Source organism: Miniopterus schreibersii (assembly GCF_964146895.1).
Source record: "Miniopterus schreibersii genome assembly, chromosome: 1".
Lineage (NCBI taxonomy): Eukaryota > Metazoa > Chordata > Mammalia > Chiroptera > Miniopteridae > Miniopterus > Miniopterus schreibersii.
Window position 1 is genome coordinate 44,420,753 of NC_138101.1, and position 24,139 is coordinate 44,444,891.

The following is a 24,139-nucleotide window of genomic DNA, read 5'->3' on the forward strand; positions in this document are numbered from 1 at the left end:
TCATTCAGTTGATACTTAATATAAATTTTCTGGGAACATGTCTATATATGAGATAGCATGGATTAGAGTTATGAAATAGTAAGATATATAATATGTGCTTTTTCAAGAATGCTGAATGCAGCACAAAGGGTTAAGTTCACTAGGTTCAATAAGTAAATTATTCACTTATCACTGATCTGTTCTCTATCAATCTTAAAAGGAGGAAAACGACTGTTCTGATTGATGTTAAAAGAAACAATGATTATTCCTAGAGACAAAAATAACTGATTACAATCAGTATAAAAGTATGAATTTCATACTTCATGAACCTAAGGTTATCAAAAATGACAACTATTTCATAATATTTTTTTAGTAAGGAACAGACCTGACTCTATTCCAACTCTAGTTGGACGGCTATTTTAACTATATTTATAGAAAATAAGATATAGCACATACAGAATTAGGCAAAATATCCCAACAGTTAAATTTCAAATGGCTTGGGTTAATTCTCAAGAAAATATTTTTCCACTTCATACATAATTTTAAAAATCCAAAATATCCTACAGAGAAACTAAAAACTAAGACTTCACCATTCATATAATTATCTAATTTATAAAGGGTTAACTGTATAAGGAAGCCTAATACCATTTCTGTCATTTCAATCAATAATGTCAGCATTCTTTTCACCCTTAATCAAGTTTCATTTTTAATGCTTCATTATATGACAAAGGCAAATGCAAACAAAACATGTTCATGGACACTCAATTTTTGAAGGAGAAAACCAAAATATATGAAAGTGTATACTTTATATGCTTTGATTTAATGTCCATTCCTCAAGAGCATAGAATAAAATGTTTAACCAATACAGTATGTCTGTATTTAGTCCTCTGAATTCAAAATAAACCCCTCTTCCTATGCTATGCTATAAGAGAAAATTATACAAATTTCAGTACTTATATAAATTGAGTATGACTTACATCCCAAACTAACTAAGATAAGATTATCAGTGGAGCATGCATTTTGGATTAATACATTTTATTTAGAATAATTATACTCACTAGGAATAGTTCATTTTTACTGTTACAATGTTTTCCCTCTTACAATCATATAATATGCTATTTTAATGCTATTTTATCTACTCTATTAATACCTGATATGGGATATTCCAGCTAAGGTTAAGGTTTACTCTATTAAGTCATTCTTTTAAAAAAAGACAACAGAAAAAAACTAATATTAATTTGAAATGTCTCTTCTAAAAAATTTTAGTTTTATAGAAAATTAAAGGTAAATATAAAAACAAAACATTTCCCCGTAAGTTTGTTAAAATGATGGCAGCATGTTGAAATCTTGAAGCTCAATTCATTACCAAAAAACCACTTATTGCTTGCAAGAGAAAGTATAGTCATATTTTCAAAATTACACTAAAACCTGACTTATATTGTAACTTAAATGGTATTTAAAAGGCTCAGAATACCTCAATACTGAGTGTTAATGCTACATTTAAAAAAAAAAATCACTCACCTTTCAAACCTAGAGTTTGTAGCTGGAAGAGCCGACCAAGTTCATAAGGCAAAACCCGTAACAGATTGTTATTTAAAAGCAATTCCCTGTTTTTTTTAAAAAAAAAAAAATGTTTTAGTTGAATTTATCAAGCATTATTAACATCTACGATTATTTTCTTAGCCTTCCCTCTAACATACCATGAGTGATGTATACATTCAAGGCACATTTTTATATGCTTATCTAAAACTGTTAATATTAAAGTACTCCAAACTGTGTAACTGCCACAACTTTTAACATTATTTCTATAATTTACTTTTTCTAGCACAGATTATTAAAGGTGTAGAAATTGTATATCATTTTCAGGCCTAATCTACTCCCTTTTCTCTCTCATCCTAATACCTATCAGATCAGAGTGACAGGTATTCTTAGTGTTCAAAGACAACAGATACCCCTGAACCTAGCCTAATTCACAAAAAAAGTAAAATATTTACAAAGTTCAGGATTTAACTATAATTAATAGCCAATCACCTATATCAGTTTTTATTACTGATTACAACCATAATCACATCAAGATACTGTGATGAACAATCAGTGACATAGAACATAAACATTAAAAGTAAAAACATAGGAGCCCTGGCCAGGTAGCTCAGTTGGTTGGAACATTGTCCCAATAAGGCAAGGCTGCAGATTCAATCCCTGGCCAGGGTACACACAAGAATCAACAAATGAATGCATAAGTAAGTAAAACAACAAATCAATGTTTCTTTCTCTCTCTCTTCCCCTCTCTCTCTCTCTAAAAATCAATAAATAAAATTTAAAAATAAAAATAAAACATTAGGATAGTATAAATAATATAATAGCATAGGTAAGGTCTGAGTTTATGATCGTAAAATTTTGTGCAGACTATAGGAAAAATAAACAGCCCTCTTATTTAATAACTAAAAGGTACTTTTTAAAAATAGAAAACCAACAAAGACATATAGTAAGAGGATAGTGAGAAACCAGATTTTAAAACCATATGTTTAAACAGGACAAACATTTTTTTAATTACTACTCAGCATATAAACAATATAGAAAAACAATCCTTGTTTGTATTAGGAACATTTACACACGGTCTTTAGATTTCTACAAAATTTTCTCCTATGAAGAAATTCTTAAAGAACTCTGAAAAACTAGAAATAAATCCATTTATCAAGTTTTAAGTTTTCCTTAAGGAGTTGTAATATATAAGTATTATTTAAAACAGATATATTCCTAAAAGTTTTACTAATAAGCACATTATGTTTTCCCAATTATTTCTAATTATATTCTTATGATCATACACTTGAGCTAAAGTCAGACTTAGTATTGTAGTTCCACCCCACCTCAAGTCTGTCAAAAGAGCGTCGAAAAACAAGCACACTTCTAGTCAGAAACCGCCAAATTTAAAGGAAAAGAAAAGTTCAAGGGAGGCCAACTTAAGCACTGTGATCAACTCATATCATTTGATCTTGGAAGCACATATGGAAATCCTATTGTAAGATAAGTAACATTCCATAGTTTTCTAATTTGGTAAATTTAGAATTTCATATAGTGAGTCATATCTATAATATTTCCTCACCTGAGAGACACCATGTTTCCTAGTTCTGCTGGTAAACTTCTGAGTTTATTGGATGACAGATCCAGGTAAACCAGATTATGAAGCTTGGCAATATCAGGTGGAATGCGACTAAGAAAATTGTCATTTAGGTGCAGCGCTGTCAAGTGTGTCAATGACCAAAGTGATGTACTTAAGCTCCGCACTCTACCTAAAAGGCAAAATATTGAAGCATTAAACTCTAGGCCCAAGACAAAGACTGAATTACAAGAACTAAAAAGTGGTAGAAGAGCCTGCAAACTTATACAGATATTGTATCTTTGACATTTTAATTTTGTATTTAATGCCATTTGCCTGCTTTTCCAAACACACCTGGCCCTTCTTTAATTTCAGGCCACTTTCATCTGACAACCATTCTTTCTCATGGACCTTCCGTGTACTAAATGAGATGTGGAATAATGAGAAGACCCTTGGAATCAAGGTGATCCTATGGTCTCAAAGATAAAGCTTGGGCTAAATTGAGCTTTTGTGGTAGAACAATCATGATTTTTTTTTTGAGTCATAGTCCTAACAAAGGTATTTCTCATATACTCAATAAAAAATAACAGTGCAAGGTTTATCCATATCTAGGGCCTGGATTAGTCTACAAACTTAAATAGATGAGTAATTACTATGATATAGAACCAACCTTTGATTAGTCACCAGAAAAACCATCTAACCCCCCAAAGAGACATCTTCCCCGGCTTTCCAACGTTACAATTATACATTAACTCCAGTTTAATATTTCCACTAAGTAAACATACTCAAGGAAATCGTTACCCATTAAGTTTTACAAATCATTCAGCATCTTATACCTACGGTGGAACATGTATTAGAAAGTCAGAAGACATAGTTCAGATTCTTGATTTTTGCCATTTATTAGCTACACAAGCCTGGGCAAATCACCTAGCCTCAGCTTCTATAAAATGTAGTAGTATGTTAATAATTTATATGAAGGTTATTTTATAAACTTTACAAAAGTAAAATGGTACTTTAATTACATATCACTTTTCAAACAATTGACTTTTATTTAAAAGCAGTAGAAAGTAGAGAGGGCACAAAAATCTCAAAAGGGAAATGCTACTTTTCATGTAGCTAATGAGCAGTAAATTCAAACTTAGATCTTCTGTCCAGAGTTCTTTCTACCATAGGTTCCTTCATGCTATCTATAATCAGGCTTAAAATGCCAACTAGGATTTTGCATTTTAATAGGAAAACAAAACTTTCAAGAGGAACTTATTTCAGTTTTACCCAGGGGTTAATGGAGTGGATCTCAATCAGGGACAATTTTGCTCCCCGAGGGAGTTTGGCAATATGGAGACATTTTTGGTTGTCAAAACTAGAGGAGTGCTACTGGCATCTAGTGGGTAGAAGCCACGAATGCTGCTAAACATCCTACAGTGCACAACAGCCCTCAACCACAAAGTATTGTCTGGCCCTAAGTGACAGCAGTGCCAACTTGAGAAAACCTAGGTTAACCCAATATGATTTGCTCATATTCATTCTTCTCATTACCCATCCATCACCTATCCACCCAGTTCCCTTTTTAGCTAAATGTACAGGTGATTCTTGCTATTGACAATGTGGGTTTAACTCTTCCAAATGAAAGCCTACTAGGGAAAAACCACATTCTCTCTATATAATCTGTACTGTATCAATTCACAAAAGAAAAACTACTCACATTCTATTTTTAATAAAATTTTAACTTTATAATAATTTTAGATATACAGAAAAGTTACCAAGATAATACAGAGTTCCTGTATACCCCTCCTCCAATTTCCCCTAATATTAGCATCTTATATTACCATAGTACTTTCATTAAAACTAGGAACTAACATTAGTACAGTACTATTCGGTAATTTAATTAGGTATTTTGTAGAACATCCTTCAGTTGAGTTTGTCTTACGTTTCTCACAACTAGACTGGGGTTATTAGTTTTTGGAAATCATATTCAATTTTAGCAAATCCTAAATATGTAAGATCATTAACACAGTTAATATATTTATTAGAACAAACAGTTTCTAGACTTCCTACTCTGCTAACATTGGGATGATAGGGGTGGCAAAGATTTCAATTTGCAAAAATAATTATTCTGCAATAGCCAAAACAAAATCTATTGTATCAAAAAACCTGATTTTACTTAGAAACTGAACTCCCGATGTCTTTAATTCTAGATGCCAACTCTGGCTCAAGGTATTATTCCCAAAAAGGATATGAGCAAATATATTTAGTTATAAATAAAACATTAGTAACAGATAAATTAAACATTAGTATCTCAGTGTATTATATTTTATTGACTAGTTCATCTAATTAAGACTATACAACAAAAAAATAAATATAACAATACTCAACCCTTATTCATTATTGCTATTATACCCTGAGTTAAATGATTCAGATTCCACTCACCCGAGATTTCTAATTCTGCCCAGTGAGATTTTTTCCCATTGGCTACCTCCTCTGCTGACATGATGGTATAAATTTTGCGAGGATCTGGAGGATCATATTTTTCCTTTGGCATCCCTATTAGTCTGAAAAAAGAAAAAATCATTAGCCTTATAGGAAAAAAAGCAAAAACTGGGATAGTAAGTTTTCTTTTTGTCTCCCCTTGCCAGACTACTAAGTAATTTTATACTACAAATTTTCACTAGAAGAAAAATACCTCTGCAGTATACTAGGCTCTTACAGGAACTCAGTAAAAGATGGGTAGGGGAAAATTCAAACAAGAAATAACACTGAACTTCACAGTGAACACTGTGGTTGCTTCCCAATACATTCATTCTACCGATTCCCCTTCATTTAGCTGCCTTGCTTTCCAAGGCAGACTCACCCTACCCCAGTTTTCTGAATGGACTCTGACTAATCCAAGAGAATCAGGATACTCCCATCCTCCTTGCCTCAGAGATATCAAGATATCCCATATCAAAGAATCAGCATATGGCATTCTCCTAGTCACATAGATTAATTCAGAAGTATCTACAATACCGAGACTTAAAACTCTTATATGTTAATGGGAGAAGCAGGTCCCTCTCTCCTGCTGATCATCAATGAAGAGGAATATAACCGAAACTGCTACTGGTAGCCAACCAACAACTATAAGGGAATTCAGCCATAGAAGTCAGCCTAGGAAATAGAGAAAGCAAGCTGGATTCCTCACCAATCCATAACTTTAGCATTCCCAAGCACTACGTTTTTTGGGTATGCAAGCCAATACATTTCACTTATTGTCTGAACTAGTTTGAGTTATGTTTTCTGTTACTTGCAATCAAAACCTTACTAATTAGTACAATCATATATATTGTGATTTGCATGGGCCTGTCTTGGTTTATATCTGTTGTTCTTAGATAATTATTAATATCAGTCCTTTTCACTCTCAAAAGTATCTGATTTGAATGACGAGTTACATGGCCACCCTAATTGAAACTAATATACAGTCTTCACGTAATTAACAAAATAATCACTGAACAATCCAAAGTGATAACCAATGAGACATAAAACTCTAGTATGTATATATGAAACACATAACAAATGGCCCTAAAAGTAATCATTTCAGGGGGCCAACACAAGAATTACCAAATCTAACAATAGTAAATAGCAAAGTCCTGAATCTAATTAAACTCCCACATGCTATTAGTAAATTGCCTCACAGTATTTATAGTTGATTCTTTGCTCACATTTTAATACACACACACACAAACATATACACACCAAAACCAAGTGTCTATATCTGGGAGTGTTTCTAAGTAGAATTTAGAATTTATATCTAAATGGAAGAGTTACTTTCAGGTGGTCTGAAATTTGCTACACAGAGAGAAAAAATTACAGGTATTCTATCATGTTTCAAGAAATCAAAGCTAGTTTATAAGAGTACAATCAAAGTTTCCCATACCATAATTTGCCCTTTTATTTCTAAAGGCAAAACAGTCAATCTTTACCCCTTACTAAAAGGGGCAAAGAGAAAGTTTTCCACATTTGTTCATCTGTTAACAGTAATTTGCTTCCAAGTTTCCATATTAAACCTTTCTGTTTTAATGTTATCATACAACTTGGGTGATACTAAATTATATTTTATTTCCCATAACTGTCCCAGATCTCCTAACAGCACTAAAGTATAGGATGGTTTTCCACATGGGAAAAAACTTGATTTCTACCACATTCAACCTCTGTAAAATACCTCTGAAAATAAAATTTTTAGATAACAAGGTTTTCAGAATTTCTACTATTCACCATAAAACACGTGTCTCTCTTTGGGTAGTTTTGTAAGGGTACAAAAGCACAAGATCAAAGCTAAATCAAACAGATCCAAATTCAAAGACATGCTACAAATCCATTACCTACGATGAGGATGGGTAAAAAACAGACTACAAAATTTGCAAAAACATGCTTCATTAATTTTCGATCCTTTTTATAAAGCATAAAGCAGCACAGGATTAGAGGTCAACTTAAATTTGGCTATTTTAATCACGGGCTCCCACTAGATGGTATGTTTCTTTTCTTTTTTAAATTTATCTCTATTATAGAAAGTATTACAGATGTCCCTTTTTTTCCCATTGACTCCCCTGCACCCTGTTCCTACCCCTTCCCCAGGCCTTCACCGCACTATTGTCTGTCCATGGGTTATGCATATATGCATGTAAGTTCTTTGATTAATCTTTTTCCGAGCCCCTCCCTTCCCTCTGAAATTCATCAGTTTGTTTCAATGTCTCTGGATCTATTTTGCTCATTGGTTTATTTTGTTCCTTAGATTCCACATATAAGCGAGATCATGTGATACTTGTTTTTCTGACTGGCTTATTTCACTTAGCATAATACCCTCCAAGTCCCTCCATGCTGTCTCAAAGAGTAAGAGATCCTTCTTTTTTACAGCTGCATAGTATTCCATAGATGGTATGTTTCTTAAGGGGACTATGAGTTATTTCTGTGTGGAGGAATATCCTTTTTATATCTCTATACAGTTCCTACCACATAGTAGGCACTTAATATGTATTTATGGAATGTAATCCAAAAATCTACCACCTTTACTCGCCCTTCCCATCTCACAGCCAATTAACAGACAATGCTTTTCTAAAAATTAATCTCAAGAAATGGTAATAAAGCCACATGTTCCATTTCCCTAAATATTTTTAAAATATCTCTTGACCCTCTAATTCTAATATTGAAAGAGCTACTATATAAAACTATATATTTTTAAATATTTCACAAGTTTCCAACTTTGAGAGTCCATTAAAATTTACAAAATTTGTTTCTGCAAAACAGATCCATAAAATGTTTACCAATGTCTGCAATACATAAAAACCAAAATAATATTAATGCTGCCATATAAGGGCTGGTCTGAGGTCTCTTTTGCCGTTGATTAGGAAGCCAATAAAACTATGAGTTACTTAATTCTTCAAAGTCAATCTAAATTTGGATAGCCTAACTAAGCTAAAACATTTTTCATTTGGATTAACTAAGTAATTTCATAGAATCTATAGTTCCAGCAATCACTACTGTTTGAAACATGAGGTTTTCAAATGCACTAACTAAAAAACCCTGAGAAAGCAAATTTAGAAAACTGGTATTATTGAATCCTCCTACACAGCTTTGTTTTCCATCTCAGTTCCTCAGCATCAATCACCTTGGAGACATACCACAAAAACCTATTTTGAAATAACTTAAAGTATAAAATAATAATTCAAAGCTATTTTAAATCTCTAAATGTGACACTGATAATGTGGTTTCTCATACATAGGTCATCCCAAGGCTTATGTACGAAGTGATAAACACTTTTTATCCAAGAAATAGAAATGTTTCATTTTGGAAAGCATAATAGCTACTTCCTTTCCCACCTTCTTTTTCAAATTGATTAAAAAAAAAAAAAAAAAAAGGCAGTTTTGGGGATTTTTTTACCATTTAAAAAATGTTTTTTTAATACTGGGTAAAAATATACTCCCTTACCTTTGAAAAAAATAATAACTAGGAGGGCTTCAAGGCATTATTTTTATTATTATTTCTTTTATTTTTAATTAAAGTTTACATTCAATATTATTTTGTATCAGTTTCAGTTATACAGCATAGGGTCAGACAACTGTACACTTAAAGTAGTCCTCAATATTTCAAATACCCACCTGGCACTGTACATAGTTATTACAATATTATTGGACTATATTCCCTATGCTGTACTTTACATCTCTGTCACTACTTTGTGACTACCGATTTGTGCTTAATCCCTTCACCTTTTACACACAGCCCCCCCAACCCTCCTCCCCTCTGGCAACCACCAGTCTGATCTCTGTATCTATGAGTCTGTTTCTATTTTGCTCATTTGTTTATTTGAAAGAGACAGATTTTTAAATTAGTTTTTACAAGAGTTTCTAATTTCTACATCTTACATCAGTTCCCAAAGGATCCTTCCATTACATCAATCTAATTTATACTGGAGATCCTGATCATGTAACAAAATAAACTAAAAGCCCCTTCTTGACACAACCTTTTACTTTTTTTTGGTAGTTTTTTTAATTGAATTTATTGGGGTGACACTGGTTCACAAAATCATACAGATTTCAAGTGTACAACTCAACAGAACATCTGTACACTGGATTGTGTGCCCATAACCCCAAGCAAAGTCTCTTTCCATCCCCATTTTCCCCCTTTTGCCCACCTCCACCTAACCCCCACCTTCTTTCCCTCTGGCTATCACTACAATGTCAACTGTGTCTATGTGATATAGATATATAGATATAGATATATACATACACACACACACACACACACACACACACACACACACACACACGGGATTTTTTTTTTTGCTTAATCCCTTCACCTCCTTTCTTCCCAGTCCCCAAACCCCCCTACCCTCTGATGAGGGTTTGTCCCATGTATCCATGTCTCTGTTTCCATTTTGTTTGTCAGTTTATGTTGTTCATTAGATTCCACAATAAGTGAGATCATATGGTATTTGTCAACACAACCTTTTAAACTTCCCAGTCTTTGACCCCATTTCAACACTATGAGAAATACTCCACAAAGCTCCCCAAACACCAACTACATAAGCTTCTTTGAACCTACTCTCCTCCATTCCTTGGACCTTAGCCTATCACTTATATGCAGCCTTCCTAGATTCCAGTGCAAAATTTCTGTGAGTAACTGTCAGTCCTGGACACAATAACCTATTAACTCCTACTTATTAGTTCCTATACAAACTATCCTGAAAGTAAACAAGTTTTAATCTCCATCACAGGAGCCCTGAAAATTTTAAATTGGGAGTTTTCAAAACCAAAATAAAATACAAGGTAACTACATAATATTTTGTTTCAATGAATAGCATATTACAAAATATATATGAAATACACCCAAATATACTATTGTTAAGAAATCCCGCCCTAGCCAGTATTGCTCAGTGGTTAGAGGATCGCCGCGAGGACTAAAGGGCCCTGGGTTCGATTCCCGCCACGGGATCATACCTCGGTTGCAGGCTCGATCCCTGGCCCTAGTTGCAAGAGGCAACCAATAGATGTGTTTCTCTCACAGCAATGTTTCTCTCTCTCATGGATCTCCACCCCCACTCTCTCCTTCTCTCTCTTCCAGTGTCTTTGAAAAGCAATGGAAAAAATATCCTCAGGTAAAGATGTAAAAAAACAGAAAAAAGAAAAGAAATCTCAAATCTCAGGTTTTATCTGGGGCTAGGAAAATAATGCAACATAATTATCCCCCTCCCCCACAAAAAATATAATAATCTGGGCCAAATCAGAGCAAACTGTTAAAAGCCAGAACTAAACTTTTAATATTGGTCATCTGAAGCAGCTTACTGAAAAAAAACAGCAGGTTCTACAGTGCATATAAAGATAGAAGTCCTTATGATGTTAGACCATAGACTCCCTCTCAGCAACCTGTCTAAGTTTAGTCATTTTATCTCAGTCTATAGTTCAGCACAATTAATATTATTTCATCATGCCCAGCCAGGCGTGGCTCAGCGGTTAAGCATCGACCTGGGATCCAGGTGATCAGGGTTTGATTCCCGGTCAGGGCACATGCCCAGGTTGCGGGCTCTATCAATGACTCTCTCATCAATGATGCTTCTATCTCTCTCTCCCCCTCTCCTTTCCTTTCTCTGAAATCAATAAAGATATATTTTTAAATATATATATATTATTTCATCTTTTTACTATTTTTATTTTTTAATTACAGTTTACATTCAATATTATTTTATTAGTTTCAGGTATACAGCATAGTCAACAGCCGATTATATACCTGACAAAGTGTTTCCCCCAATATTTCCAGTACCCATCATATATAGTTATTACAATACTGACTATGCTATACTTTATACCTCCTGACTATTTTGTAACTATCAATTTGTGCTTCTTAATTCCTTCACCTATTTCACCCAGTCCCCCAACATCCTCCTCTGTGCCAACCATCAGTCTGTTCTCTGTATCTATGAGTCTGTTCAATTTTGTTTGTTCATATATGTTGTTCTTTAGATTTCACATACTGGTGAAATCATTTGGTATTTGTCATTCCCTGAATGACTTATTTCATTTAGCATAATACCCTCTAGGTCTGTCCATATTTTTGCAAATGGTAAGAATTCATTCTTTTTTATGGCCAAGTAATATTCCATTGTATATATGTGCCACAACTTTCTTGTCCACTCATCAATTGATGGGCACTTGGGTTGCTTCCATATTTTGTTCATTGCAGCACTATTTACAATATAGTGCTGCAATGAACACAGGGGTGCATGTTTTACTTTATTTTGAATTCACACTAAGAAAGAGAGAAAGCTACAATCATCAAAGAGTATTTCATAATGAATTAGAAACTTCTAACACAATGAATCCAACCCTAAAATACAAGTCATTAGACATGAATTTATCTCCATAGAAATATTAACTGATCATCTCAACATGAGTTTCCAAAGTAATCTTAAGCAGAGATGCAATTACTGCCAGAGTTCTCAAAGTTGAATGACAAAATTAAGCCTAAATTAGATATTTCTTACATTTTAGTGCAAGAGGTCAATGACATCATATTTTTATACATTCTCAGATAAACCTGTCTTCTATTGACATTTATTCCCGAAGATTATGGAACCCATTATTTGTTATTTGTTATGTTCACCTTGACTAACATCCATCCTTCGAATTTGTTCTTAACCATTAAAACCATCTTCCTTTCTGGGAAAATAGTCCAAGTTTACCTCCCTTAATAAAGCAAAATAACCCTGCATTGCAGCATTTTCTGAAGTTTCTATTTCCTCATTAATATCTACTTTTAACTATACACAACCGTTAATTATCACAAATGTCATAAAAATTTTGTTACCTTCCCTGAATGGGCTTACCAGTTGATAACTAAAGAACAGCACCTACCAAATCACACTGCATACAGTAAGATCATATTGATAGAAATAAAGGTTGATAGCAATCAAAAAAGTTTAGAAAACACCCTGAGATAAATAACAATTTTATTAATATTCCCATTCTACCTTCTATTCCAACGGCCTTTGGATGGCATTTGTCTTCAAAGACATATTCAACTAAAGTCCATAAATGAAAATAATGCAAACATTCAAAAAGAACCCAAAGTTTTCATGTTATTTCCTGCTCTGTCACCACTCTCAACAAAACCAAACCCATGCTTTATGATGATAAAGTCACACATAATTATGACAAAAATAACATTCAGATTTTTGGAATTTCATGTTTCTGATCACTTTAATATTTGTTAAACAAATATGTATTGCAGGCATACTATTATGTATTATACCAATTAATGAGTTATATAAAGAGCTCAGTGTCCCATTTAAACAGTGATATTTTCTTTGATCAAAGGCAATATGTTTAAGCATTTTTGTAAAATGTTTAGCTATTATAGTTTAAGACCACAGAAATATACTATGGCATATATTTTCTCTAAGGTTTATTCGTCTGTTGCACCCATAATATTTTTTCTGAAGTTTTTTTCCATATTCTGATTAAGGAAATTAACTTGATTTTGCTTAGGTATTAAGCTAAGCTATAAATGTAGGATAATGTAGGATATTTTTCTTCCAGAAAATCACTCATATACACAGAACAATATTTTAAAAATCATTTGATATTATAAAAATATTCTGATAAGGCAAACCATGTCTAAAGGAAACAGATGTTTTTAATTTATAGATTCATAACCACACTTTCCAGAAAATATACATACACACACATACACCTGAAGCATAAAGATTATATTCAAAAACATGTTTTAAGAACTTACTACAGTAAGACTTTACATTGTATTTGTTCTTTAGTTTTTCAATAATTTTAAAGTTCACTTATGACTGCCTAAGGACAACAGACTACCTCAAAGCAATAATTTCCTCTCTTGGGATAGGAAATGTCTGTTTTCCCAACCACCTCTGAATATAACATAAGAAGTGAAGTCATCAGTAAAATATCTGATTCTCCGTCTGTTCTTTTTGAAACCAAAGTGCAATGACATGAAAGAAAAAGTTTAGGCCTGGGTGTTTTCTATTGAAAACTTCCCTAGATGCCTAAATCTATGGCATTTATAGGCAAGAAAGTATTTTTTTTAAGCCATCAGTTTGAGCAGTCACCAATAAAAGATGATCTATTGACCAATCCCAGTAGCAGCAACTAAATCAAGTAGCTATACCAGAGTGAAAATATGAGAACGATCTATTGAATAAAACTAATGGCAGTCTAAAATGTAAGTACTGATTAATAAAACTGTCATGGCTTACTCAAAGAAATACTAAAATAACAAATCACAGTCTTCTATCACAACACACACTTAAGTCCCCTCTAAAAAAGTAGTTCTCCACCAGATATGATTTTGCCCCTTGAGACATTTGGCACTCCACCAGGTATGATTTTGCCCCCTGAGACATTTGGCAATGTCTAGAGACATTTTTAGTTGTTACAACTTGAGGGAACGGATGCTGCTAAACATCCTACACTGCTCCAGACAGACCCTCACAGAAATATCTTGCTCAAAATGTCAATAGAACCAAGGTTAAGGATTCCTGCACAAAAAAATGACCTAAGCATGAGTCCAGAGTATAATATGTGTTAACAACACAAGTGCTTACAAAGTCAAGTACTACTGGGGGAAAAATCATATGATAAGAGGGAAAGAGGAAAGTCAAAGTTATGAGCTCTGTATATCCACAAGTTCTTGACCAAAGAAGACATCTTGGCCAATTAAAATTGTCTCTAGGTGCTAAGAGAAGCAGATAGCTATTCCACCAAAGGCTGAGGTCTCAGCAATTTCCAAGGGAGACAAATAACAGGTTACAACTATAATTCAATTAGCACCAACCATATGAAAACATTATCCATAGTGTTTTATATGTATTAATTCACTTAGTAAACACAACTATTGTAAGTTGTAGGTATTTTAATTATCTCTGTTTTAGAGAGGTACAGGAAACTTATCTCTGGTTACATGACTAGTGGCTGGAGAGCTGCAATTTAAACCAGGCAGTGTGATTTTACAGTCCCAGTCTTACCCAATACACCACACTGCCTCACATGCCGGACCTGGAAAAGTCTGAGGACAGAACAGGAGAACAAAGAGAAACTTCACAGAAACTCTGGGCCTTTTCCTGAGTATTAAGCAGTAGCCATCAATTGCTAGGTGTTGGGCAGGGGAACTGAGCAAGACAGCCAATATAACTAGCTGTAGAAACTGCTCAGTATCAGAAGACAGATAAGGGCTCTGGTGGGGAAGAGTGTGTGAGGAGTCTGTGTATGTGTGATTTGTTATGAATTTCACTAATAGTGTGTACCACAAAATTAACAAATAATAATAAAATATACATCACCTATTATTGTACATCCCATATAGCCAACTGACTCTCACAGAATGTTTTAGTTGATTTGTTGCTGAACTCTTGTTTCTGTAGCCAACCTATGGTTGCAACTGGCAAATGAGTGCAGTACCACATGCATGATGGAATTTATTTCATGTACATTAAAAAAATAAAAGTGAAACAACAAAGACTTATGTCAGAACTTCACTTATTTGCCAATGACTTCAGCAATTATCTTTGCTGATAATGGTTGTCTAATACCGGAAGAATATTTCCTTAATTTTTTTGTGCAATTAACAACAGACTTAGAACATGAAGTTTAATCTGGATTATTACTATATCCTCCATCACTTTCTTAAGACTAGACAATCAACAAGTTAAGTTCTATTTGTAGCATTTGCCTGTTTCTGTGGTACAAATACTCCCATCTGCATTTGTGGTACAAAATCTCCCCTATGAACGGCAGATTTCAAGCTATCAACAGGATGCCCAGTGACACAATATTATATTGTATTTCAGAAAATAACAGTAAAAAAATTAGGAAGTGATGTTTTGAGTATTTCTTTGTTTCTAATATTATTTAATTTTATGTTATATAATTTAATTTTATAGGTTATATTTAGTAACTGGCTTGCAAAATTCCTGAAAAATTAATATCTGGCACACTCAAACCAGCATAAGTCAACTCTAGCATACCACTGCAAGTCTATGAAATCCTGCATTCCCATCTACTATAGACCCTTAGCTTCTTGGAGTCAATTCTGCTTCAATGAAGTATTCAAACATTGGCTTGCTCTGTGTTGTACCTAGCAAAACTTACTTTACCCACTCTACCTCCAAGGAGGTTCATTAAGTAATAAGACAAATGAGTTCTCTTCATTTATAAGAATGTACACATTCTATTATATGAGAACAGAAATAAAATTTTAGAAATGGGAGGAAACAAAGATCATATACGGTCCAGTCATTCTCAACTTCAGTTGGCCTTTACCTACACAAACTCTTCCATAAAGTTGAGGTAAACTTTACCCTAATACCAAAACCAAAGACAGCACGTGAAATGTTTTGTAAAATTTTAGCAAATCAAATCTAGTGATGTATAAAAGAGATGATACATCATACCAAGTGGTGATTCTCACAGGAATGCACAGCTGCTTAACATTCAAAACAATCAAAATAATAATCCACCTACACCCTCCAAAAAATGTATACATACTTTAACAGCTGATAGCTCAATTCTGAAAATGAAATGTATTTTAATAAACACTGCCTTTATAAATATCCAAAGTGTGTGTATACATTTTTTGGGATACCCTATAAATACATGATCATCTCAAAAGTTGCATAAAAAGTATCTGAAAAAGTCCAACAGCCATTCCTATTTTAAAAGAGTAAAAGTCATTCAATGCAAATCAATACCACAATGAGAAACCACCTCACACTAATTAGAGTGTCTATTACCAAAAGGGAACAAATAGCATGAGTTGATGAGGATGTGAAGAAAAGGGAACACTTATGAACTGTTGGTGGGACTGTAAACTGGTGCAGCCCCTATGGAAAACAGTATGGCGATTCCTAAAGAAAAATATACTACCCCACAATTCCACTTCTGGGCGTTTATCCAAAGAAAACAAGAACACTAATTTGAAAAGATATATGCACCTGTATGTTCATTGCAGCAGCATTATTTGCAATAGCCAAGATATGGAAGCAACACAGGTGTCCACTGGTAGATGAATGGATAAAGATGTGATATATATATATATCACATATATGTGTGTATATATATATACACATTGTGTATATATATATACACACACAATGAAATATTATGTAGCAATAAAAAGAATGAAATTTGTGATTTGTGACAACACGGATAGATCTGGAGGATATAATGCTAAGTGAAATAAGTTAGGCAGAGAAAGACAAATATCATATGGTTTCACTTATATGTGGAATCTAAACACAGCACAAGTGCCTATCAGTAGATGAATGGATTAAAAAACTGTGGTACATGTAAACAATGGAATACTATGCAGCTGCAAAAAAAAAGGATCTCTTACCCTTTGAGACAGCATGGAGGGACTGGGAGAGTATTATGCTAAGTGAAATAAGCCAGTCAAAGAAAGACAAGTATCAGATGATCTCAGTTATAAAGGAATCTAATGAACAAAATAAACTGACGAACAAAACAGATCCAGAGACATTGAAGCATGCAACAGACTGACATATTTCATGCGGGGGGCGGGGGGGCAGGAAGAGATTAACCAAAGAACTTATATGCATATATGCATAACCTGTGGACAGACAACAGTGTAGGGAAGGCCTGGGGAGGGGGTGGGAGCAGGATGATGGGGGTTAATGGGGGGGGAAAAAGGGTACATCTATAATACTTTCAATAATAAAGATTTAAAAAATATTTTAAAAAAGAAACAAAAAAATTAAAAAACAAAAACAAGCTCATTTGTCCTAGCCAGGTAGCTCAGTTGTTAGAGTGTTGTCCCGATATGCCGGTTTCAGGTTCATTCCCCAGTCAGGGCACATACAATAATCAATCAATGAATGTATCAATAAGTGGAAAAACAGATCAATGTTTCCCTTCTTTCCCTCTCTCTCTCTCTCTCTCTCTCTCTCTCTCTCCCCCTTCCTCCCCCCCAACCTCTAAAATCAGTAAAATAATAAAAATTAAAAATAAAACTAATAAGCTTATAGAACAGAGACCAAAGGGATAGTTACCAGAAGGGAGGGGGTTGGGGAATGGGTGAAAAGGGGAAGGAAAATATAATCAATAATATTGTGATACGTTTACACAGTGGCAGATGATTACCAGAATTAGTGGTGTGATGACATTGTAAGGTATAAAAATGTTAAATCACTATATTATACATTCGAAACTAATCTACCCAATATAAGAGTGTATAAAAACTATACGTAAATAAAATGTAAATGTAATAAATAAAATGAAAATTAACAAATAAAAGGAAATATGCTCAGCCTGAAAAATGGTATCTATAAAAAATCTATAGCTAACTTTATATTTAACAATTCAATTCTGAATACTTTCCTGCTAAGATCAGGAACAAGGCAAGGTACTGAAGATTCTAGCCCATGCACTCCAACAAGAAAAAAATATAAAAGGCATTAAGATTGGAAGGAAGAATTAAACCCATTTTTATTCTCAGATCACAAGATTGTGTATATGCAGAAAATCCTACAGAATCTACAAAAGCTACTAGGTTTGAGATTAAAGATGGTGGCAGAATGAGCAGAAGCTACACTGACACTCTCCCAGGACGAAACTGGAATTTGGTCAACTGCAACTGAAGACGAGCTGGAGAGCATCCTCATAACCAAGTAGGAAAAGTGGAGACCTCATAGAGACTGGTAGGAAGTGAGAAGGCACAAGAGGCTGGGACCCCACAGGCGGAAGCTGAAGGGATATCTCAGCTATGTAGGGTCCCCACTGAGGACTCTGGGGCCCAACCCAAGATGGGTTTCCCAGCCAAGAGCACCAGAACTGAGAAAGGTGCCCACATAACATCTGACTGTGAAAAGCAGCCAGGTTTCTGTCTGCCAAGGAGAGACAGCTGGAAATGCAGGCACCCTCTTAAAGGGCCAACACACAAAGTTTCCTGGGCAGCTACTCACCTTGGGCTCCAGCAGATGGAGGGCAGAGTGGACTGGAGCTGTATGAGGAGAATCTAGGCCTGTGGGCTCTGGAGATAGAGCTCAGAGGACACGCCTCTAGATTCTTGTGCCGAGTCATTCCGCCATACTGCAGAGGCAGACATTTACCTTCCAAGCAGCTTTTGCCTGAGGGGGAAGAATTGCCCCACCCTGCTGGAAGACCTCTTGCCTACCCTGTGGAGTTTCTACAACCTGAGGCTCATTAAGAGAATCAGATTAATCAGTCTGCAGGCAGAGGCAGACTTCAGAGTGCTTTCAGTCTCTGCCTGATCTGCTTCTGGACCTGGGCGTTGGAAAAGCAGACTTTGGTGTGCATCTTAGTCCTGTCCAAACGCACCCAGCCCCAACAGAGGGGACCTCAAGCAGTGGGTTGTTGATAGCTCTGAAGAGGGTACTCAAGGCCAGTCACAAACAGTGTCTGACATTGGCCTGCAGCAGAGATCATTCAAAAAGACTGAGAGCTCTAGCAGGCCTACCTAATACATAGATACAAACCCAAATAGGCAGCCAAAATGGGGAGACAAAAAAAACCCAAAAACCCCAAATGAAAGAACAAGAGAAGTTTCCAGAAGAAGAGCAAAATGAAATGGAGATAAGCAATCTATGAGATATAGAGTTCAGAATACTAATTGTAAGGATGCTCAACAGCATGAAAGAAGATATGCAAACTATGAAGGAAATGAAGAATGACATAGCAGAAATAAATAATACACTGAAAGGACTGAAAGAAATAAACAGCAAATGAGAGGAAGCTGAGGATCGGATCAGTAAATTAGAAGATAGAAAAAAATTACTCAATCAGAGATCCAAAAAGAAAAAACAATTTAAAAATAGGAGGACAGTCTAAGGGAGCTGTGGGACAACATGAAATGTAACAATATTTGCATCATAAGAGTGCAAGAGGAGGTCAAAAGTAAGCAAGGGTCAGAGAACCTGTTGGAAGAAATAATGGCAGAAAACTTTCCTAACCGGGTGAAAGTCATGCAAGTTCAGGAGGCACAGAGAGTCCCAAGCAAGAAGAATCCAAAGAGGCCCCCATGCCCAGACACATCATAATTAAACTGCCAAAAATTCAAGACAGAGAGAGAATATTAAAGGCTGCAAGAGAAAAGCAATCTGTTACCTACAAAGCAGTTCCCATCAGGCTGTCAGCTGATTTCTCATCAGAAACTCTACAGGCCAGAAGGGAATGGCATGAAGTATTCAAGGTAATGCAAAATAAGAATGTGAAACCAAAACTACTCTATCCAGCAAGACTATCATTCAAAATAGATGGTGAAATAAAGAGCTTCCCAGACAAAAAAAAAGGCTAAAGTAAACCAACCAACATTGCAGGAAATGTTAAAGGGACTGCTCTAATAAGAAGAAGAAATAGAGAGAGAAACATAGGCATAAAAAATTAAAATGGCAATAAATAAGGACCTATCAATAATAATCTTAAGGACTTTAAGGGACAGATCAACAGAAATACAGTCATAGTTGTGAACTTTAACACCCCACTGACTTCACAGGGTAGATCTTCTAGACAAAAAGTCAACACAGAAACCATGACTCTAAAAGGCACACTAGATCAAATGGATTTATTGACATTTACAGAACATTTCACCCCAAAGCTACACATAGGTTATTCTCAAAGACAGACCACATGTTAGGACACAAAACCAGTCTCTACAAGTTCAAGAAGACTGAAATTATATCAAGCACCTAGGGTAACAATGGCATGAAATTAGAAATCAACTACAGTGAAAACACTCAAAAACATTCAAACACATGGAGGCTAAATAGCATGTTATTAAACAATACCTGGGTTACCAATAAGATCAAGAAAGAAAGAAAGAATTCCTAGAAACAAATGAAAATAAACACACAACAACCCCAAATCTGTGGGACACAGAGAAAGCAGTCCTAAGAGGGAAGTTCACAGCACTAAGGGCCTACCTCAAAAAGCAGGAAAAATTTTTGTAAACTACCTAACCCTATAACTTAAAGAATCAGGAAGCTCCCCTGTAAGGCCCAAGCCATGGCTTTTGTTTGCTGGGAGTTTTTTTATTACTGCTTTGATTTCATCAGTTATTAGCCTATTCAGGTATTCTTATTCTTCCTGATTCAGTTTTACATGATCTCACTCATATGTGGAATCTTATAAACAAAATAGACTGAGGAACAAAATAGGTCCAGAGACACAGGAGCATGGAACAGACTGATGCATCTCAGTGGGAAGGCAGGGGTGGGTAGGTAGAGATTAATCAAAGAACTTATATGCATAACCCATGGACATAGACAATAGTGTGGTGATACGTGGGGGGGTGGGACAAATGTGGGGTGGAGGGGATCAATGGGGAAAAAGGGGGGGATATCTGTAATACTTTCAACAATAAAGATAAATTTTAAAAAGCTACTAAATCTAGTAAGTATAGCAAGGTTGCAAAATACAACATAAATATACCCCCAAAAACCTTCTGTATCTCTATCTACAAGTATCAAGCCATCAGAACTGAAATTTTTAAAACACTATTTATAACAGCATCAAAACTTACACAATTCTTAGAGGTTAATACGAAAAAAAGATGTGCAAGACCTGTATACTGAAAACTGCATATTGCTGATAAAAATTAAAGTGCCAAATAAATATCGACATACATCACAATCATAGAACAGAAGCCTCAACATTAAATTGTTTGAGGGTAGTTTTTATCGTGAGCTCCACTACCAACGTAAAACGTATAAATACGTTTCCCGCACACAATGTGTTATGTTAACTCTACCCAAACTGACTTGTAGATTCAACGCAATCCCAATAAATACCAGCAGGTAGTTTCTATAGAAACTGACAAGCTTATTCTAAAATTTGTATGGAAATGCAAAGGACCTAGAACAGCCAAAACAACATAGAAAAGAAAAAATAAAATTAGAACATTTATAGCCTGACTTCAAGAGTTATTAGATTACAATAATCATGGTAATGAGATATTAGCATAAAGATAAACAGATCAAGAGATCAGAACAGAGAGTCTAGAAGTAAATTCACACATACATGTGTGAATTAAATGGTCAATTATTTTTCAACAGAGGTGCCAAGGTAATTCAATGCCTTAAGGATAATTTTTAACAAATAGTGCCTGAACCTTTACCTCACACCATATATAAAAATTAACTCAAAATCAGTAACATGTATTAATTTACATGTATTATTAATTCAGTTAGTAATCACAATTACTCTAAGTTGTAGGTGTTTTCATTATCTCTATTTTAGAGAGGCACAGAAAACTGCAAATGTAAAAGCTGAAATTATAAAACATCTAGAATACACAGAAGAAAATCTTAGTGACCATGAGTTTGACAAAGATCTAAAATAACAGAACACATGATCCATAAAAAAAAAAAACTGGTAAGTTGAACATCATCAAGATTAATACCTGTGTTATTTGAAAGACATTATTAAGAAAAAGAAAAAACAATCCACAGATAGGGGAAAATATTTGCAAATCATATAGTAAAGAATGTGTATGCAGCATAAACTAAGGACTCTCAAAACCCAATAAAGAGAATTTTTAATGAACAAAACATTTTAACATATACTTCACCAAAAATGATATGTGCAAATAAACACATGATAAGATTCTCAATGTCATTAGTCATTAGGGAAGTGAAAATTAAACTACAATAATAAGATACCACCTACACACCTACTAGAATTGCTAAAATTTAAAAGACTGACCAGGTGAGAAAGTGTAATAACGAACTCTCATAAACTGCAGATAAGAATGAAAAATAGTACAACTTTGAAAAACAGTTTCACAGTTTCTTAAAAAGTTAAAAATATAACTATGATATGACCCAGATATCCTACTCCTAGACATTTACCCAAGAAAAATGAAAATATATGGCCAAAGACTCAACTGACCCCAAATGTTCTTAGTTTTATCTGTAATAGCCAAAAACTAGAAACAACCCACATTTATTAACAGGTTAATAGATAAAAAAAGATGTGGTAACTATGAACAATGAAATATTACTCAGCGATAAAAAGGAATAACTCATTGACACACATGACAACATAAAAAATTTTCAAAACAATTTTGCTGAGTAAAAGAAAACAATTTTGATCATTTCAGCAAACTGGTTTATAGGCAAATTGATTTTCAAGAAATTGACCTAGAAATAGGGGAGTTGAGGAGTAGAAGGTCCATACAGGTCTTGATTTTAAAACAGCCCAACACAGGTCCTATATATTAATAAGTTGTTAATACAATTATCATTTTTCTTCATATGTATAGCCCTCTTAGAAAGCCCAAGGAGGCAAGTACAACCCAAACTAGCAGGATATATGGATAGTTTGTCTACAGAACCAGAAATACCCAAATCCTAATACTATACTCCTGATACCCTGAAGTCAAGTAACCTGAATGGGTGCACAGTAACTCAGAAAAAGTTCATTTCTCTGACAAAGGAAAAACAAATGTAACCCATTACAGTGCAGCTTACTATTCAACAAACTTAGAGATAACACAGGGGAAACCATGTTCCCATTTCCTAATAAATTCTCACACTAGCAGTTCCTCTCTTCATTTCCTACTAAAGACATTCAGTCACTACTAACACAGACACTAACAAAAATAAGAAAAATGGTTTGAATTTTTTTATTTGTACTCTTGTCCTCCAAATTCTCTGTCAGCCTAACTCCAATAAATAGAGTTCACATCCCTATGAAAGGCACAGTTTTAAGATACCTAAGTAAGCAAGAAAAAAGCCACAGAACGAGAACCAAGTTTCCATCCTGTTATGTACCCAAGATGCTATTACATAGGTAAGAAAGATCTATCCAATACATCTGGCATGTATTCAAGGATAAACATTCAGTCATTTGTCTATTCTCCAGTGTTCTCCCTAACATACAGACCATCAAAGATCACTGTAATCGACTGCTGCAAATTGTCCTTTGAATTCCTCTTTCCCACTACAATTAGCCTACTAAAATTAAGCGGGAGGGGAAAAGACAAAAGCAAGGATGTCTACAATTTAAGATCAGAAAGTTTACTGAAATTATTCTCCTAAAATTGCTAATTAATAACAAGTACTACTCAAGAAAAGCATTCTCCTAAATCAATTGGCTGTGCAATCTGAATGAGTAAACAAGAATTCACAACACAATGTTCAAACCCACCAGAAGTGAAAACGTCTCTGCTGCTACAAATTCAAGAGTTAATAAGTTCAGACACAAACTGAGACAACTGCAAGGGCGGGTGTAAAAGGGTCACAGATCATCTGATAAACCACATTGTTAAAAAGTGAGCATATCAAAAGTATGAGAATTCCTATCACTCAAAGTAACAAATCCACTAGAAAAACTGGATTTAGTCCAGCATGTTTAAACGTGAAAAGGACTGAAGTTATATTCTAACACTTCATACAAAATAAAATACTTCATCTTTTTCCTTCTCCTATCTCCCAATTTCAGGCTCTGCCTCTCTAGTGGTATACAAAAAGCAAAGAACTGAGTAATATTTCACAAATATAACGTCTTAACTTTGTTTATGTAAGCAAAATATCACCTCTGTATA

The 24,139-nt window shown here is 34.5% G+C and overlaps 1 protein-coding gene across 3 annotated transcripts in view; it reads right to left on the bottom strand.

Annotated features, from left to right (window-relative positions):
- CNOT6L (CCR4-NOT transcription complex subunit 6 like) overlaps positions 1–24,139 on the bottom strand; it is a 95,025-nt gene that overhangs the window by 53,799 nt on the left and 17,087 nt on the right. For all 3 annotated transcript variants that reach the window (XM_081135444.1, XM_081135445.1, XM_081135443.1), the window contains exons 2-4: positions 5,504–5,625; positions 3,083–3,269; positions 1,501–1,586 (exon numbers count right to left, since the gene is read on the bottom strand). In XM_081135444.1, the coding sequence (XP_080991570.1) occupies positions 1,501–1,586; positions 3,083–3,269; positions 5,504–5,615 (385 nt within the window). In that variant the 5' untranslated portion in view covers positions 5,616–5,625. The remainder of the gene's footprint in view (positions 1–1,500; positions 1,587–3,082; positions 3,270–5,503; positions 5,626–24,139) is intronic.